Raw genomic sequence first — 19,794 nt, 5'->3', positions numbered from 1 at the left:
GGTATGACCTCCATGTCAGCAGAAGAGGAAATATTGACTAGAAAAAATATTAATAGGAATTTGAATCCATGATGAGAAATTATCCTGACATATAGGAATACATTGGAAGTGGTATGGGGTAGATTAGAACCAATTCATGTGGGAGATGGGAGACGACATAGTGAAAAGGCCTTTTGTGCAAGCTTATGTTCCTTCCTGCTGGAAGCATCTCTACTGTTCTTGAAGGCACGGATTTCTACACTATGCAACTAATCGCTAATTCCAGCTAATAATGTAGTCAGAGCCAGGATCAGTGGTTCATGCCTGTAATCCCAACACTTTGGGAGGCTGAGCCGGGTGGATTGCTTGAGCCCAGAAGTTCGAGACCAGCGTGGGCAACGTGGCGAAACCCCATCTCTACAAAAAATACAAAAATTAGCCAGGTGTGGTGATGCATGCCCGTAGTCTCAGCTACTTGAGAGCTTGAGGCAGGAGAATTACTTAAGCCTGAGAGGCAGAGGTTGTAATGAGCCAAGATCGTGCCGTTGCACTCCAGCCTGGGCGATTAAGCAAGGTTCTTATCTCAAAGTAAATAAATTAATTAAATAACACAGTCAGATTGGGGAGGATCATGTGCAGGAGGTCAGAGTACATTTCAGAGGAAAATGCAAAGTTTCTAGAACGCTCATTTTAAAGGGACAGGCATCAGCAAAGAAAGAGAACTAGTGATTAAAGAATTCATTTTGTTCATCGCTTGATTAGGGACAGGCTGCTATGTAATAATGCTAAATTGTGATTATAGATGAATTTGCTGGAGTGTGGTCCTTTCTGATCCTCTCCTGGAGGAGAGACCCATAGGGTTTCTGGCAATTAAGGAAAGGCTCTTGATCATAACGTGATTGCTTGAGGTGTTCAAATTGCCTGCCTCTTAGGCTAGGCAATGTGACAATGAAGGATGAGTTTGTATTTGTTTCTTGGTGCATACTGTTTATTTAGTTTGCATATTATTAAAGTCTCAGGATTGGGTTTTAATGCACCCAGGATTGCCTGATCTACTTGGCTGTTAGGGTCAGCATGGAAGTTAGGCACACAAGCCTGCAGGACTACCTGGGCCTCGCCAGGAGGGGAGAGGTGAAATGCAAGTCCTATTTGTTAACTGGGATTTTCTGCCATCAGGGATTTAACCACAAACCAAACTCTCAGATGTGCCCCAGGCCTGCACTGGCTGCCTAATGCACCGAGGTGTAAATTCTTCCAACATAGCGGCTGTTTTTAAATTTTCCCCCAATTTTCCAACCCCTTTTATTCTTGTGAATCATACTGGGGCCTTTTGTCCTGTTGGCCTTACTGAAAGCAGAATGGCACCTGCTGCTTGAGCAATTTTCTGAGTCCTGTTCTCTGGCCTTCAGTCTTTGGAACTGACTGCTCCATAAGATGAAAGTAAAGATGTGGCAAGTGGAAAGAACCCTTCTTCCTACCACCCGAAGCAGAGGCAAACCTCAAGTCATAGCTTCATTTTCCTGAGCCCTGCACTGTTTCTTACAAAGATTTTCAGAGGTGGGAGAAGAGTTGGCTAATTGGGAGTTCCTTTGGGGCAGACACTGTCACTCGAGCACACAAGTGCGCTTCTTGGAATGGAACGTAGCCCAAGAGTGTTGCCCTCAGACCTGTACTTAGGATCTATTCTTATTCTGCTCATTCGTCATATTCTAGTCACCAATTATCTCCATGTCACCAAATTCTGGGGACCTGTTTTTGCCCCCATCTTCCTCACCTCTCAGCAGCACTGGGCACCTCTCTCTCCTTGAAACTCTGCTTCCTTAACCCTTTGATGCCACACTCCCTTGTTCTTCTCCTACCTCGGTTTCTGCTTGCATCCCCTGCTTTCTCTCTAAAGGATGGTGTTCTTCCAGGCTTCCCATAGGACCTCTGCTTTGCTAATGCCCTTTCCCCAGTAACTGGCATCCATTCATTCCCATGGCTTTTGTTCTCTCAATGTGCTGAGTGTCCAGCTCAGATCTCCCTTGAGTTCCAGATTTGCATAGCCAGCTGCTACCTGACCTTGCTACTGTATACATCAGTAGGCATCTCACAGGTATCTCTGAATCAACATGTACAGAGCTGAATATATTATATTCTCACTGAATATATTATATTATATTATATTATATTATAAAATCTCACTGAGTATATTATATTCTCATCTGTTCTGAGCATCTCCATCTCAGGAAATGGAACCATCATCCTCCCAATTGCCCAAGACAAAAACCAGCATTGACCCTGCCACCTCCCTCCACTCTATCCATTCCATTAGCTACTCTTATCCATTCTACCTCCAAAATAGGTAGCAAATCTGTTCACTTTCTGGCTCCACTGCCAACACCCTCGTGGCCACGTTTATTTCTCACCTAAATACAACATCACCAAACTGGTCCTCTTGCTTTCATTTTCAGGCCTCTACAGACCACGGCAAAATCAATTGGAAAATGTTATTTCCCTTTTTGATACTCAGCAGTGGCTTCCTGCTTCACTTAGAATAAAACTGAACTCCTTCCTATGACCAACAAAACCTGGTAATCCTGGGCCCTGCTTCATGCTGCAGATGCAGATTGAGCTTCTCTCCCCCTGGCACTCCATGTTCCAGCCATTCCAGGCTTTACTGTGCCCTGCAGCCCTTGAAGTTCTTTCTCGCACCTTAGCACGTACTGCCCCCTTGCCCAAGACACTCCCTGGCTGCTCTCCCATGGCTCACCTTTAGGTCTCATCTTAGACATGGTCTTCTGAGAATGGCCTTCCCTGACTGCCTTCCATGAAGTTTATTCCTCCACTTGTGTTCTGGTACGTAGATTCCTGTTTGGTTTCCTTCACAGCACATATTGCGGTTGGTATCTTTGCTTACTTGCTCATAGGAAATGTTGCCCATGGACTGTAAGGTCTGCAAGGCCAGGGACCACATCTGTCCACCTCCCGATCCTTAGCACCCCACACAGTGCCTGGCATGTAGTAGGCACTGAATGATTATGGCACGAGAGGATGAATGAAGACTTCGTCTCTTACTTTAGTAGTTTCTCTGTGACCTTGACTGACCCCAGAGTTCTTCTTCCTTTGGGGTAGAGTGGGGTGTGGTGGGGCCAAGGAGCATTAGAGGGAGAGGGAAAGCCTTTAGCGACCCACAGTGTCAGTGTCTATAGCTGACACTGTATATTTGGAAACTTTGGAGTGTTCTTTTATACAGAAAGTTGTAAATGAGGACACTGCCAGGAAGCTTACTGATGCCTTGAAATATCTATAGGGCTTTTGGTTGTTATATCTGAGACATGTGGTCTAATCATGACTGACTTATCTTCAAAGAGATGCATAGAGTCATAATTACATATATTTTGCTTGAGGAGAAACAATGTCTGTTCTGATTGGTGCTATAGCTCAAAGCATATACTATCTGGCAGAAAGTTTTCTAGGCTGATCCTTTCCTCTCTACATCCACCGTGGTCAGATGTTAATTAGGTAACTGTGTATTCATGTCTCCAAAGAATTAGTGAATCAAAGAGAAAAGGTGGCAGAGTCTGAAATTAAGCAGAGGAATAAGGACATGATCATGGCGGTAACCAGATGAAAGAGAGGCCATCAGGGGAAGAGGAGAAACGGTTGAAAAAAGGGACAGCCCCTTTCTATCTCTGTGAAAGCCTGTGATAGGTCAGTTTCCCTCCTTATCACTATTGCTGGGCTGCTGCTGGCCCTGGGAGACATACTTGATACTACCAAACCAGGGGTTCCTCTTGATGGGCAAAAAAGCTGGGAATGAGGTTCATTCGTTGTCCACGTGAAAAGTAAATCCATGCCTGTGGAACTCCACAAATAGAAACAGAACAAGTTCTTTCATGGCTGCTATGGAACTTGAAGTTTTAACAGTCCAATAGTAATCAAGTTTCTTCTTATGTTGAGGGCAGAATAAAAAGAGAAGCCTCGTAAAGGCAGAGAAGATTTCAGCATTTCTCTTCCTTTTATTAGAAACTAATTAACCCGTGAAAATTCAGCTTGAAAGCTAAAGTGCACTACACAAACAAACAAAACAAACCCTTGTGCTTTTTATGTCTTCTGAATTTGGAAACCAAAAAGTGTACAATCATTTCAGAGGGATATTCTGGAGAGCTCGCCTGGTACAAATTGGTTACGAATAAAAGCGTGTGTGTGTTTTCAGCATCTCTCTCTAAACACAAGTAGGAACTCCTAAAAGCCACATTGTATTATTCTGTGGTGAGAAGGAATTTTGTGACCTTTGGAGAAATTTTGTTTCAGTTTTTCCTAAGAAGACCATGATAAGGAAGTGAGCCACATTTCTTGGCCATGGGAAGTTTGTCCCAATGCCCCAGGCTTGTGTTCTCAGGAGTGTAGAGGGTTCTAAGCAAGTGGGCTTGTCGCCAACTGGTCCTGCATGGCAGATGCCTAAATTTTACACTTACAAACTTGTTAAGATTCCCAGCCATCCTCAGGGTTGTGGAATTGACGGCAGTGGCCTCTGGGGAACATCTCTATACTGACTTTCCTTCAGTGTTCAGGCTCCTAGCTCCACATCCAAGAATCCGCTTAGCAGGAGGTTGAACCCTCAAAGTCCCAGACACTCAACAAGAAATGGAGGACTTAGCCTGGAAGGAAGGACAGGCTCATTGGAAACACAAGGGGCAAGCTCCTGGCCTGCATGCTTACCAACAGCCTTCTTGTCTGGAAACCCAGTAGATTTGGTGCTCATGCCTGACTACCTCTCCAAAACATTGGACACATCTCTCCTGAAATAGTTCTTTCCCTCTTTTCCTTACCTCTGGAATTTCTGACCACTCCTGTCAATCAACCTTGCAAAATGTTTTTGTTTTGCCTATCTTTCAAATCAAGGATTCTCAACCAGGATGGATTGTGCCCTGCAGGGGACATTTGGCAATGTCTAGAGACAACTTTAATTGTCACAACTTTGCGGGATGGGGAAGGCATGCTACTAGGTAGAAGCCAAGGATGCTGCTTAACATCCTGCAATGTGCAAGTCGGCCTACCCCCCACTACAAAGACTTATGGATTCTAAAACATCGACAGTACAGAGGTTTAGAAACTCTGACTCAACTGGTGTATCTCCACAGTGCTTTCTCCTATATGCTTTATTCTTCCTCCAACTCATACACTCTTTGAGTTATCTCAACTACTACCACTTAATACAGTGATGTCGATACTCTGATGGCTCCCAAACCTCTGTCTCCTCTGAGATTTCTCCTCTGAGTGTCAAATTAATAAATCTACTAAGCTACTGGACATCTTTAGCTTGACCTTCTATAAATGACCTTCTGCTTTTGTTTTGTTTTGCTCTTGGATTCTCAGAAAGAAAAAAAAGTTCATGGACGGGCAGGGTGACTCATGCCTATAATCCCAGCACTTTGGGAGGCCAAGGCAGGCAGATCACTTAAAGTCAGGAATTCGAGACCAGTCTGGCCAACATGGTAAAACCCCATCTCTACTAAAAATACAAAAATTAGCCAGGTGTGATGGCGCATACCTGTAATCCCAGCTACCTGGGAGTCTGAGGCAGGAGAATCGCTTGAACCCAGGCAGCAGAGGTTGCAGTGAGCTGAGATCATGTCACTGCGCTCCAGCCTGGGTGACAGAGTAAGACTCTGTCTCAAAAAAAAAAAAGGAAAGAAAGAAAAAAATGTTCATAATTGAAAAAATAACCTCTGACATGTAGTTATATGTTTTTATTAATAGGGAATTAAAATTAATTTTTATTTTGAAATAACAAAACACAATATAGTGGCACATTCTGAGATCATTAGATACAGCTTGGGAATGTCACAAAAGCTGTTGAAGGGAAATCCTTGAGTCTTTTAGAATAGGAAGATTTTGCCATAACTCTTTCTTTGATTTAAACAAGAACTTATTGTCTTTCATTGTGGACACCAAAGGCTTGATGTGGTGCTGCCTACTGTTGTCTAACACTTTCAGAGCCTCCTTTACATAATGCCTTAGGACTAGCCTAGTCCTAGATTGACACTGTAGGGTTACAATAGATTAATAAGTTGAAATTCATTAATTTTTTTTTAGTTCAAAGACCATATCTTATATACCTTTCAGTTACCTAGAATGCTGAAGCAGACCTGCTTCTCAAGAGATATTTGACAGGTATTGAATGAAGGCATTTCCTGGGAAAACAACTTCTTATCTTTTACCTTTAGGCCCTACTTGTTAGCCATTTCCTTCTCCGCTGGCAAGAGGTACACACACACACACACACAGAGACAGACAGAGAGAGAGAGAGAGAGAGAGAGAGAGATTGACTAACCCTAAATCAACTGATTATGTGCATTTAGGAAAATCACCAATGAGTAGATGCCATTCTCACAAAACAGCCTGCACATCCCTTTCGAAAACGCTGATAGGTCAGCAAGGGAGGGAAGGCCAGAGGCAGGAAGGAGAAAGTGTGGAAACATCTGTCATGGGATCAGTCATGCGGAAGGTTTGGAACTGTGCCCCAGAGTTTGTGCTTACAGGGTGCTTTCCAGAACCACTATTATCTCCCAGGGAAACCAGCTGCTTACACACTCTGAGCCCTTACTTGACATTGTGATGAGATATCGGAAAGGAAGGGATGGTGCCCTGAGACACAGTTTCCCAAAAGTGAGAGTAGATCCCCATGCTTCCTAAACTTCCTCTTTCTTTAAAAGAACAATCTCCTTCCTCCAACTTGGAGCAGCTTTCCATAGAGCTGCCCATCTGTTTCTGTCTTTAAAACAAGTCTCCATGTGCACCATGTGAAGCCAGGCAAAGAAGCATGGAGGAGGGTGAATTACAGATTGATGAAGAGGAGGGGCATGGAGGAGATACCAAGCAAAACCCGGGGGCCTTTCTACCTGGCCCCATCTCGGAATGTAGAGCCACAGACCAGTGAGTCTCAAGATGAACAAAGGACAGTCTCTGCTGGCTCCATATCTTCTGACTTCCTGCAGGGCTGCCAGCTCCTATTCAGTGGTGCCTTTTCATTGAGTCTACCATTTAGTGACTATAGAGTGGGCACTCATTGATTGTTTCTAAGAGTCATACTTGTTCACAGGCTTTTCTGTAGCTCCCGTGTTAGTCCATTTTGCATTGCTGTAAAGAAATACTTGAGACTGGGTAATTTACAAAGAAAAGAGGTTTATTTGGCTGACAGTTCTGCAGGCTGTACAGGAAGCATGCTTGGCTTCTGGTGAGCTTTTACTCATGGCAGAAGGCAAGGGAGATGTCATGTCACATGGCAAGAGAGGAAGAGGCAAGAGAGGGGGGAGGAGGTGCCAGACTCTTTTTAAGAATCAGATCTCATGGGAACTAAGAGTGAGAACTCGCTCATTACTCAAACACACCAAGCTGTTCATAGGGGATCCGCCCCTATGACCCAAAAACCTCCCACTGGGCCCCACCTTCAATACTGAAGATCAAATTTCAACATGAGATTTGGAGAGGACAAATATCCAAAGTATATTGATCCCCAACACCCATTTCCAAGCTTTGGGGTGCCATTTACAGCTGTGAGAAAGCCTTAAGGTCACCAGCTGGAAGTGGGGTTGATTCTGCAACCCTCCCATCCTGGACGCAGCCTGCTATGTGGGTGCTGGAGTCCAGTGAAGCAAGTCTGGGTTGGCTTCCCAGGCTATGCAGAAGACCTCTCTTCCTCTTCTGCCCCACTTCGTTTCATTGACTCGTTCATTAATGTCACTGATGTTAAGTGGCCAGAATAGGTTAAACACTGTAGGCACTAGAGAGAAAATGGTGACCCCAAGTCTTGAGTTGCTTCCATCTCTGGAAGACTTTGGTCAGTATTAGGTGAATGTACGAGTGTTATATCATGATGGGAATGAGCACAGGAGCCTTCAGTTCTGCCAAGAAAGGGCACCTGCTGGAGTTTCGGGGTTCAGCTGAGGGTCACTGAGCCCTGTAAGGTGATGTGAAGGCCAAGGGGGCTGAGTGAGGGAGACACAGATGAGTGCCGTATCCACAGTGAGAGGGGAAACCTGGTCTTCACATGGGAGTGCAGAGTAATTAGAGGGTGGGCATGGGAAGAAAGACAGATCCCTGGGACCTCTGCAGACCTCATTAAGCACTCGATTCTACAGTGGACAGGTGCACAAGAGAAACAGTCAAAATATGTGTTAAGGAGAGGCTGGAGGGGAGTCCTGAAAAAATAAATGAGAGCTTTGCCCTCAAAGAGTTTATCATCTCTTTGAGAAAAGGAAGGGAAAAAAACACATGACATTGACAGTGTAAAAAACAAATTGGAATGTTGTTAAGCAGTGAAGCATTGAGTGCAGACCAACGGAGCTGCAGAACAGACGGAAGAGTTAGCATCCCATGAGAAGGCAGGACGGGCCACAGCCTCACAAATATGGAAAGGATGGGGATGGTTTCCTTGGTGAGCCTTCTTATTTGCAGTAAAAGGGTTCAACATTAGCATTGACTCCTTTAATTTCTCCAAGTGTTTAGATCTCTGTGTTATCAACAGTGGTAATGCCTGCACTACAGGCTTTAAACAAAGAATAAAATCCTGGCTGGTGTCCGATTCACAATTGGAACAAAAACAAACAAAACACCCATGGGGAAAATGGTACTTCTGGAGTTCATCTACTGCTCAGATCACATAAGGCTATGAAAATATAAAATATTACCTCCTCACTGGCAGCATCTCCTTCACTTGATTGAGCTTCGTTATTTTGCCTTCAGATGTTATCAGTTTATGGAATCTAGACCTGTGAACTGTTTGTTGTGAGGACACTGTTGAGGCCACTATGAGGCTTAGTCCCGCTAAAATGAAAATACAATGGTAGTAATTTCTTTCAGGCCTAATGCCTAGAGGAAAACTTTAATTTCTCCAAAAAACAAAAAATAGGAAGTGTGTACATTTCATCTTTCTCTTTTTACTTTATCTGTCTGGAAGCATATTGCTAAACTTGAATCTCAACAATAGAAGCCCAGTAAGCTTTCTGGTTGGTGTATTTGTGTTTCAGTGTTCTTCTGAGTTCTAATTTTCATTTCTGTCTTCTCATGTTAATAAATGGGCTTTTTGGGTAAGGTATCTCAAAGATGTATGGGGCTAGTTGGGAGAGGAGAAAATAAAGAGTTAAAAACTGAAAAAAAAAGGAAGAATACTAGAAAAGAAAAATGGGTTGAAACAAAAGGATAATAAGGAGACTGAGGAGAAGAGAGTGAGCCTGCTGAGATGCTCTGAGAAATAAGAGATGAGATGAGGGAAGGTGTATAGATAGTGGACAGAGGCAATAGAGAGCCACCGAAGGTTTTTGAGCTGGGGAGTAGCAACATTAAAACTTGTTTTTTAGGTTTGCCTGATTGCAATGTACCAGACTATGCACCTGATTATATGTACCAAAATAGGGAAAAGCTAAGTGATTGTATGTACCAAAATAGGGAAAAGCTAAGTGATTGTATGTACCAAAATAGGGAAAAGCTAAGGAAGTGATGCCTGGGAAGATAAAAGAATAAGCAGCTATGGAAAGCATTTTGGTAGAAAAGTGAATGAAGTTTGAATGTGAGGAGTAAAGGAGTCAGTCAGCACTGACAGCAGGTGTGTAGGGTGTTATTATTGCCAGAGAGAGCTCAGTAGGAAGAAGGGATTTGGATACTTTAGAGGGCTGGAGAGAGAGGGGATGGGGGCAGGAAGAGGCGGATATATTCCTGATTCCTGATTGTAGGGTCTTAAGATCCCATATCTTTAAAAAAAAAAAAAAAAAAAAAAATCTTATCCTTAACTGGATAGAATCCAAATTGCCACTTCTTCACCAGGCCGGATTCCTTCAAAGCCAACTAGTTTTGTAATAGAATGGTGCTTTGAAATACTGGTCAAACTACAGATTAACCCAAAGGACAGCAGTGTAGTAAGTAAAAGATCCCTTAAAAATTCTCTTCAGAAGATTCATAGAGTTGTCATTTAACCATCTGTTCAAGTCACATAAGAGTTCATAAACAACAGTGTGCTTTTCTTCCTTGGCCCAATGGGGCATTCATTTCTCTTTCCGGATCAGTAAAGACTATTCATGTTTCCCCCAACGTTTTATTATGACAAATTTCAAACATAAATCAAGGTTGAAAGAATTTTACAATGAATAGCTGGGTCACCCACTACTTAGAGTCCACTGTTAATAGTTTGCTCTTTTTGCTTTCTCATAGATCTCTCCACCTGTGCATGATTCATCTTGTTTTTGGTGCATTTCAGAGTAAATTGCAAACATAACTACTCTTTGCCATATAACTTGCGTTTGCAGGCTGGGGAACGTGTGTTAGCCCACCTAGGTTGACAGTGGAGATCAAAGAGAAGTCAGTGGCTCTTTCTGTGGGTGGTTTATCTCCCCAATCCCTTCCTCCTGACAAATTTTAATGTTGACCCTTAATGACAGTGGTGTCTGGCCTGTGCACTTGAGTTCCTAGAAAGTAGAAAAGAGAATTTTTACAAACCCAATTCTCTTTAAAAACTTCAGCCTTTGAGACTGAAAAGACTTCTACAGGTAGCATAGTTGGAAGTTGTTTTTTTAAGTCCCGTAGAGATATAAGCTCTATAGCCTATGTGCACGTTTCCAGATTTCCAGATATCAGATTTACTTAAAGCAAAACTATACCTTTAATGATGTAAGGAACATAGAGAATACAAATGGTCTCTGCTTTCAGATACAAAATATTCCTAAAAAAAAGTCACGGACCATCACCATTGTCTCTACCTGTAGGGAGTTAGAGGCAGAAATTGTAGCACAGGAAGTTAGTGAGGAGGGAGGTAAAAGTTTTTAGCCTGCAAATGGGTGGTATTATCAAAACCAGAGATTGCCTTGCTGGAATTTACAAAACAACTATTACTGCATGCCTTTATTGCATGCAATTTTCAAGCTTAAGAAATGTGATCCAGCAGTGTAATAATAAGCTTGGATATGATGGCATTCGATTAAGGTTTGTTTTGCCTCCATTTCTATGTCTATTGTATTTACGTTTATGTTTTAATTGATATTTTGGTCATGTGTTTTCCCCAAAGAGATTTTGTGAAGGCTTCCATTTTTTAAAATTAAAAAACGATATATTTTATATATTGTAAACAAAAGAAATCCTCCTTAATGTACCCAGAAATGAAATCTTGTTAGTGCACTAAAACTTCACTTAAAAGTATTTATCCATTAGTACCATAAGCAAACCAAAGGTATCATTGTAGAGACTTGGAGGAAAGGACCTCAGTTTGGGAAGAGCCAATATGAGGAACTAATTCTCAGATCAGAATGTGGCTTGAATAGAGGAGAGGAAGAGAGTATTGAGGCACATATGCAGCAGGTGATATAGAAACAGCATCTGCAGGAGAAAGCTCTTGATGACCCATCTGAGAGGGTAGAAGTCAGTTTATTTATCTTGGTCAACTCAAACTCAACACAAGAGATAGTCCAGAAGAGAAATGAAATAGAGGAAAGAAGTGGAGATTAGATTTTTTAATGTTATCATCTGATTTTATAATATGTAGGCTCTCCGAATTTTTTTCACTGGAGAAAATTAAGTGCTCTTGGGCCCTGTAAGAACCTTAGGATAAGAGTGTGATCAACCTAGCCTTAAAGATTCAGTCTCTGGAGCCTCTATGACAGTGATAAAGACCTGTTGGCTCCATGTGTTATCTCAGTGATTAAGGCTTGCTTCTTTCTCAAAGGTCAGGCAAACTTCATCCTACTGTAAGTTTAGCCTCATATGCAGGGAAATTGTTTAATAGAGCCACTTATCTACCTGTATGGGGTGAGTACAAACAAGTGCTCAAATCATTATCATTATTTTCCATGTTGTCACTCATGCAACCTTGCAAAAATTTTCTGTGGGCTGGTAAATCTTAGTACTTATCTGCAAGGCTATTTTGTAAGCAGCAAATCTAGTGTGATTATTACACTAATACTTAAATCGATACTTCATGCTTGTAGTTCTCACTCCAAGATATTCAGGTGAAAGTTGGCATTATATGGAGAATGGTGGGGAAGGTATAATTGAATAGAAAAGGACGGGAGAAGAACAACACTGTCCTTATAACCATTGCATTTGGAAAGAGACATTTAAAGGAAAATCTACCAAAATGATGACTTTAATGACAAGGAAAGATAGCTCCACTAGATCCCCTCTGTTTACACATGCTATTGTTTCAGCCCATGATGTTTTGTTTACTTTGGAAGGAAATATTTTACCCCCTCTGAGATAATTAATTTTTGTCAGCTTCACTGTTTATAAGGGAAACTGAGAAACTGTTAATTGAAATACAGAATGAGTCAGTGTTTCCAGTAATTTTTGGCAGCATTCTAATTTGTGTCAATCCCAGCCTAATTATTAGATTTTTTTGGAAGCAAAAAGCATATTTGATTTTTCTCTTACTGAATTTGTTCTTCCTTTTTTTATTGAAATATGTGCTGTCTGACAAAGGTCATATGATTTATGTCAAAGTGAGGTGAACTACCCATACATTTGAAACACCGGAAGGCTTATTGCATCATGTTTGGCTCTTCACTGCAGTTCAATATTTAGAAGGCTCTTTTCCTCATTGCTACTCCCAGCCCCAACCGGAAAATGTGATTCTTGCAAAGACCTTTTAGCTAGGATGAAGTCGAGGTATATGGCCCATCACTAATGACATCACTGAAGTAAATTTCCCAGAAGCCATCAGGGAGAATTCATTTGGAAATCCAATTGAATGTCACTTGCAAAGGGCAGCCTCCTGAAAGAGGTGACCAGTCATGCATTCCTGAGTTGTTTGTTGTAAAAGCATTAATCACCGCGAACTCATTTACTCCTAACGCGAACACAGTACATTATTCCACAGGAATTCTGTTCCAAATGATTGTTAATGTAGAGGACGGGAGCTGCTGATTGTGGGCAGGGTTAATAAAATTCGTCAGATCAATGGCCAGTATAATGGGCTTGTTAATGGTTTTTAATAGAGGTTGGATCTTCCTGGCTGCAGCAGAGTGAAGGCTGGGAGAGAGAGGCAAGTGGCTGTGCAGGGAGACAGCTCCATCTCCTGCCTGCTGAGGTGGCCTCTGGATGAAGAGAGCATCCCTGTTGGTCACTGAGCATCAGCAGGGCTCTGAGGTGGCCTTGGCTGGGAACATAGGCACCAGCTGTGGGCTGGGGAGGGAGCCCCGGGGACAGCCATACTCCAGTAGCTGGCACGCCATAGCCTCTTGCAGACCCAGGCCAGAGTCCATCTAAACACCTGAAGCCATGGATATCCCGGACCCTTGCTTGCACCCCACCCTGGGCCCACCAATGAGATGAAGGACAGCAGTCACACTGATAATAGTGACAACCCTAGCAAATGCTCACGGAAGCTCTCCAGGGCCAGAGACCAAGCATATTCCATGCACTCACCTCAATCCCCATAGCAGCCTCCCCAGAGATATGTACTATTTATTGAACCCATTTTATAACTGGGGAATCTGAAGTTCAGAGAGATTTGGTCACTAGCCCAGGGTTAGATTAGAAACTGTGTGCCTTGAGACGCCACGCTCTTTTATTAGAGGGAGAGACACAGAAGCTGCAGCCTAAAATCAGACTGAAGGAAGACGCAAGGTGTGATGAGGGCCTGGGAGCCTTTCCATTTGTTTCTCCAACCAGTCAGTGTGTTCAGGAGCAGCCCTGAGCAAATCATGTAAAAGCTATGGCTTGTCTGCAATGCTGTTTCTCTAGGCGTTGTCACTAAAATTCAGGGTGCCCAGGGCCCTTGAGATGCCCAGGTGCTCTGGGCCACCCCACTGTGGCCTTGACCGGGACACCCTGAGAGGTCCTCTTCACCCCATGCTGCCCTGTACTTATAGCTTAGTCCTTCTCACCCTCTTCTCCTGCCTCACCAAAACTTGACCCATTTCTGGTCATCTGTGGGTCATCGTGATCTCCAACTGCCGTAGCCAGCTCAGCTCAGATGGGAGGAAGCTACTGCCTCCTGGGGATGCCTCCTGAGCACAAGACTTTTGTGAATGGCAGCACAAGGACTGCCCAGAGCCAGCACCCAGAGTTCCAACTGCACTACTGGGCATGAAAACACAGTGACATTCCCAAGCTCCAGAGACTACCCTAACTAAGGGGCCAACATAGCTGCCCTGGGGCTCAGGAACAAGATGGGGCTGGAGCTTGCAGGTGGAGACTGTGGGTGAAAGAGGCAGCCACGAGCTGAGGAAATTGGCGAGCAGGAGTGAAGGAGGAATGACAGCTGGAACTACAAAAAACGCAAAATACTAGCACTACTAGATGTTCTCAATAAGCTCAGAGGATGGCAGAAGGACTTCAAAATGTTATCAATAAAGGAAAAGACATGGCACACATACTCCAGTGACCTTTCCCAGGTCAGCTTCTATAATCAAGATGGGAGTAGGCTGCAGCAGTCCTTGCATGTGAAAACACCACCATTCCTAAAGTTATTTCCTTGATTATGTCATTTAAAAAAATCTACTGTTAAGGGTTTGGAGGATGTAAGAAAACAGATGGTTATAAGGAGGGGGTGATGCAGGGAAGGAGGGGGAGGACATAGGGGTTTCAGAGGGAGGCTCACGCATACCCCACACACTTACCACCCTCAGCAGGACTGAGCTCGGTTACACCATGCTAAATGCAATAGGAAACGCAAAGATGGGTGGAACGTGTTCTCCAGCCCCCCAGAGCTTACGAATATACACCATAAGTGCTAGACTACATGGCACAGGATATAAATGCAGTCGAGTTGAGTGAGAGAAATTACCAAGAGGAAAATTCAGAGACAGTATCATGGAAGATTGCACTGGCTGCAAGAACATAGAGGATTTGAATCCCAGGGAGAGAAGGCACAGTCCACACAGGGAGAGGAAGCAGGCACAGGAGGCTGGAAGTGTGAGTGAGCATGCCGAGCACAACGAAGGGTGAAAGAGACACAACGGAGGGTGAAGGAGACGGCCTCGGTCTAACGGAGGAGGGGTGTGTGTGCACATGGGTGTGTGTATGTGTGCACAAATGTATGAATGTGTGTGAGAGTATGAAAGAGTATGGATGTGTCCATGTGCATGTGTGTGCACAAATGTGTGAGAATATGCCTAAGTGTATGCGTGAGTGTGCGTGTTTGTGCACGAATGTGTGAATATCTGTGAGAATATGCATGAACCTGTGTGTGCATGTGCATGGATGTGCATGAATGTATGTATACAGGAGTGTGAGTGCGCATGTTTGTGCATGAATGTGTGAATGTGTGTGAGAGTATGCATGAGTGTGTGCATGCGTGTGTGTGTTTTAGGAGAGGGCCAGGCACAGTGGCTTATGCCTGTAAACCCAGCGCCTTGGGAGGCCAAGGCAGGCAGATCACTTGAAGTCAGGAATTGGCCAGCCTTGGTGGCACATGACTATAATCCCAGCTACTCAGGAGGCTGAGGCAGAAGAATCACTTGAACCTAAGAGGCAGAGGCTGCAGTGAGCTGAGATCATGCCACTGCACTCCAGCCTGGGTGAGTGACAGAGCAAGACTGCATCTCCGCCCCACCCTGCAAAAAAAAAGTGGGGACGGGGGGCAGTGGGCAATAAGCAGGATCAGAGAGAGGGTAAGACACATTACAAAGACCTTGGTACCCAGACAGAGGAATTTGGACTAATGTGGTAGGCAAGAGGGAGCCACTGTCGGTCCTTGGGCATCTAGGGAGCATGGCCTGGAAAGGTTCATCTAGCAGTGTGGAAGAGGTAGACTGGAAGGGAACAGAGAATTATGGGCACTATGGGCACCCCGGACACCCTGCCATTCTGATTTGCCGTTTTCTCTCCTCCAGCACACTTTCATATTCCCCATCACATTGGTTGAAGTCGTCCTCAGGCCTCACTCCTATCCATCAAAGAAGACCGGACTCACCTTGCTGGCTGCCGCCAGCATTACTTACATCATCTGGTAAGAATCACATGGAGAAAGTCAACGCAGGCTTGTCATTCAAGGCCCCGAGGGAAGTTCCAGAAATGTGTACTCTTCTGTCAGAATCCCTTTATCTTGGTTTAATAAGGATTTAATCATGTTTACATTTCCAGGTAAGAAGGATTCTTATTGTTTGATTTTAATGCTCATGGAAACCTCCCATGCACAGAAACACGTAGGTGTGCACACACACACACAGCAAGTCACAACTTCCCCTCTCTCTCTCATGAAGGGTTAATCATTGCAAAGCCACGCACCTTGCTTTCCCAAGGAAATGTTGCTCCTTGGTTCTATCTTCGGTGAACATGTTCGAATGGCTGAGGGATCTGAGGCATCTAACTATATTCTACCTAAAAAGGCATTTAGTGGGCAGAGCGGGCTAGGTTTGTCCACTCCTGTTGCCTGTTTCATTATGGGCTTGTTTGCATCAGCAGCTGGCATCAGAGCTCCTAGAACACATTTGGGCAATGCATGGGAGACGATTTCAGTAGCTGGCCTAGATTTCATCATTCAACCACCTGGCAACACTCATTTTCAGAAATGCTACCCAATAGTCTATAATCAAGGGAACGTGCTTGGCCTTTCACCCAGTGACTGAGAAACTTTTCTTCCATTCTATAACCTTCTCATCTGGTACCATGCTTTTGTTCCTACTGAAAGAAAGAGGCTTGCTGAACACAAGACCTGCAGATTGGAAGCTAATCAGTGTTCCTTCTCTAGACTCACAAGCTATTCATATGTGACAATCTGGACAACCCTCCGATCCCTATATGCGAGGAAGTTTAGTTCAGTTCAGTGCTCTGTCAGGGACAGAAGCCGAGAGAGAGTGCATTTCAAAGACCCTGGGCTCTAGCAGTGCCTGTTTTATGGACTCAACCAGCCTCTTTCTTAGAGCAAACAAACTTGGTGTCCAGACCTCATCTGCTGTTTTCTCCCTAACCCTTCCTTCCCTGTTGTGGTGTCTACCCCTCCCACCCTTCTGTGCCCCTCTTTCCCCGAGTACCCAAATCTTTCTTCTCCCATCTTGAAGAAAGCACTTGCTCAATAAATCTACCCCAAGACTCCGGTGCTCTATGTTGTTCTTCAGCCTCTGAAGCCTTTACATTTTAACAAAGGAACTTTCAGAGAACGAAGCGTAAGCTTGGGACCTACTGATAGTTGATGTCTGGAGCACTCTGTTGAGAAGGATTCTGAGGCACTACCAAGAAAAATTGGCTTGATTATTAGGCAATGACTTTCAATAGCATGACAATGGACAGTGGTAAGATATATGCTATGTGTTTGCCATATCTGGCTTCACCCAAAGGAATATATCCCTGAAGACAGAGTATCTGGGACCTGGATTGGGGTAAGAGTATAGACACATAAAGATTTTTTTGTTGTTGTTCTTGTGTGTGTTGAAGAGAAGCAAAGGAGAAGCTAGCTGATTATACACATGAATTCGTATGCTGTATCTTTTTTGGTGGTGTTTAACTTACTCTTTATTGCAAAGTGTAAATTTTGTAGTTCATATATATAAGTTATTACCTTTTACTTACTAATATCTTCTACCTAAGGACTTGTAAGTTGATTATCAGTTCACATATCTGACCCCTGTTGTTCTTTTCCTTTTTGGGGACCAAGAAGATAAAAAGCACCTAAGGCCACTGCTGTTATTGGGGAAAATTGCAGTGGCTATAATGAGAAGTAGTAGCCAGGAGGTTGGTTTGTCAGTACCTGGGCAGGTGTCACCATGAGTTAATTAGGAGGTTGAAGAAAGAAATGTGACAAGATGGGAACCAGGTACAAGTGCATCCTTTATCCATTCAGTCGTTCACCAGCTCCAGGCACTATGCTAAAATATGGAGGATACAGTGATGTTCAGGAAACCTGCTACCTTTAGAGGCTGCCGGGGAAAGAGGAGCATATCAGACAGTGGGAGACAGGTGATAGGACTGTAATAGGCATAAGCCCAGGATGCTACAGGCACGCAGAGAGGTGTGCAGGTCTGGCTTCATAAAGGGAAGCACGGCCTAAGCTGAGGCCCAAGTAATGAGTAAGAATAGGTCAAAAGAGATGTGGAAAAGACCTTCAGGCAGAAGAAACAGCATCTGCAAAGGGCTAGAGGAGCTGAGGGTGTGGCTGAATTGGGGGACAGGGTAAAGCCAGGTTGTAAATCCACATCAGTGAGTTTGGACTTTTAAACCAAGTGCTTTTCTGTAGAAAAGTATTATAATCAGAGGAATGAAATGATGTGGTTTATGTAAGAAAGCTGATTAGAAAGACGATTCTGGCTGAAGTGTGGCCATCAGACTGAAGAGGAACAAGACAGGTAGACCAGTTGGTGGCATTGCTGGTAACTCAGGGGAGCTGATGTTAGCCAACTGATGAAAACATCAGTCAATCCACAAATAAAGTCAGAGAGTGTGAGCAATGGGAGGCGACTTAAAGATGACTTAGCACTGGAAAACTAAATCTCCAGTAGGGTAGATGACACGCCCGTGGTCATATGGCAGAGGTGCAGTGGAGATGCAAAGCTGGTACTTGAGCCAACTAAAACTGAAGTCTTCTGTTTCCAAATCCAGTTGTCTTTCCACTGTGTTTATATGGCCAGGTATTTGTTCAGTTCCCAGTGTGTGCAAAACCATTCAGCTAAATGCTGGGTGGATGGGCATGCACAAAGCTTGACCTAGCTCTGCACTCTGAAATCTTTCTTTTTCTTTTTCTTTCTTTCTTTTCTTTTTTTTTTTTTTTGAGATGGAGTTTCGCTCTTGTTGCCCAGGCTAGAGTGCAATGGCACAATCTCGGCTCACCGCAACCTCCGCCTCCTGGGTTCAAGCAATTCTCCTGTCTCGACCTCCGGAGTAGCTGGGATTACGGGCATATGCCACCACACGCAGCTCATTTTGTATTTTTAGTGGAGATGGAGTTTCTCCTTGTTGGTCGGGCTGGTCTTGAACTCCCAACCTTAGGTGATCCACCCACCTCAGCCTCCCAAAGTGCTGGGATTACAGGCGTGAACCACCACGCCCAGCCTCTGAAATCTTTCACGTGTTGTTCCCAGCTCTATTCTTGGATTAGACAGTAAAGTACTGGTAATGAAGGGAGTGGAGGAAGGAATGGAGACCCGTCACCAGAAGGAATGTGACTGGGTAGGCTCCAGTGCCCAGTGGGGAGCTGAGGTGGTTTGGGATTTCATCCTTCATGAGAAATACTAAGTTGGTGTTTGGTCCATTAAGCCCCATTTTTGCTAGAACAAATCAAATATAGACACTTAAAGGAGGGTTTTTGATGTTGTCCTGTTGATGGAAGCATCTCTATTTCTGTCCACGCCCCGGTTAGAGGAGCTCAGACTCTTTGGTGCCTGCCATCCGCACCCTTATGCAGGTTCCAGGGCCCCTGGCTCCTCACAGCCACAGATGGCCATGAAGTTCTACAAACTGCGGATACCCATGGAGATGTTTTAGGGAAGTGGCTATGGGCCTGCTGTCAGATGTGCCAGTTTAGATGGTCAAATGGGGAAATGGCATAGCACGAATGAGGTAAAGAGCATGGGTTCGGGCCAGAGGGAGCGTGAGAAATGAACATGAGTCAGGAAAACGGCACTGAAGCTGAGCTGGAGAAGCATTTCACTGCCGAAACCATGTTACAATGACCTAAAAATAGTCCCTGAGACCGAGGGGACCGCCTTACATGTGGTGGTTGCTTTTAGTTCTTTTTCAGATTGCAAAATTGAAGAGCCGTCCCTTAAGTGGGAAAATAAAGCTTTGCAAAATAGTAATGACTGCAAATCTTTCGTTTCCTTTGGAAAGCATTAGTCACCTTTAAATATGGTAGCTCGCTTATTCCTCCCTTCTCTCTTACCCCAAAACACCTCACCTAGTTCTCCCTGCGGC

The 19,794-nt window shown here is 44.1% G+C and overlaps 1 protein-coding gene across 2 annotated transcripts in view; it reads left to right on the top strand.

Moving 5' to 3' along the window:
• Positions 1-19,794, top strand: part of ADTRP (androgen dependent TFPI regulating protein) — a 68,338-nt gene that overhangs the window by 28,444 nt on the left and 20,100 nt on the right. For both annotated transcript variants that reach the window (XM_007973685.3, XM_007973684.3), the window contains one exon: positions 15,783-15,898. In XM_007973685.3, coding sequence (XP_007971876.3) covers positions 15,783-15,898 — 116 coding nt within the window. The remainder of the gene's footprint in view (positions 1-15,782; positions 15,899-19,794) is intronic.

Source organism: Chlorocebus sabaeus, chromosome 17 (assembly GCF_047675955.1).
Source record: "Chlorocebus sabaeus isolate Y175 chromosome 17, mChlSab1.0.hap1, whole genome shotgun sequence".
Lineage (NCBI taxonomy): Eukaryota > Metazoa > Chordata > Mammalia > Primates > Cercopithecidae > Chlorocebus > Chlorocebus sabaeus.
This window is presented reverse-complemented; position numbering and strand designations above follow the sequence as displayed.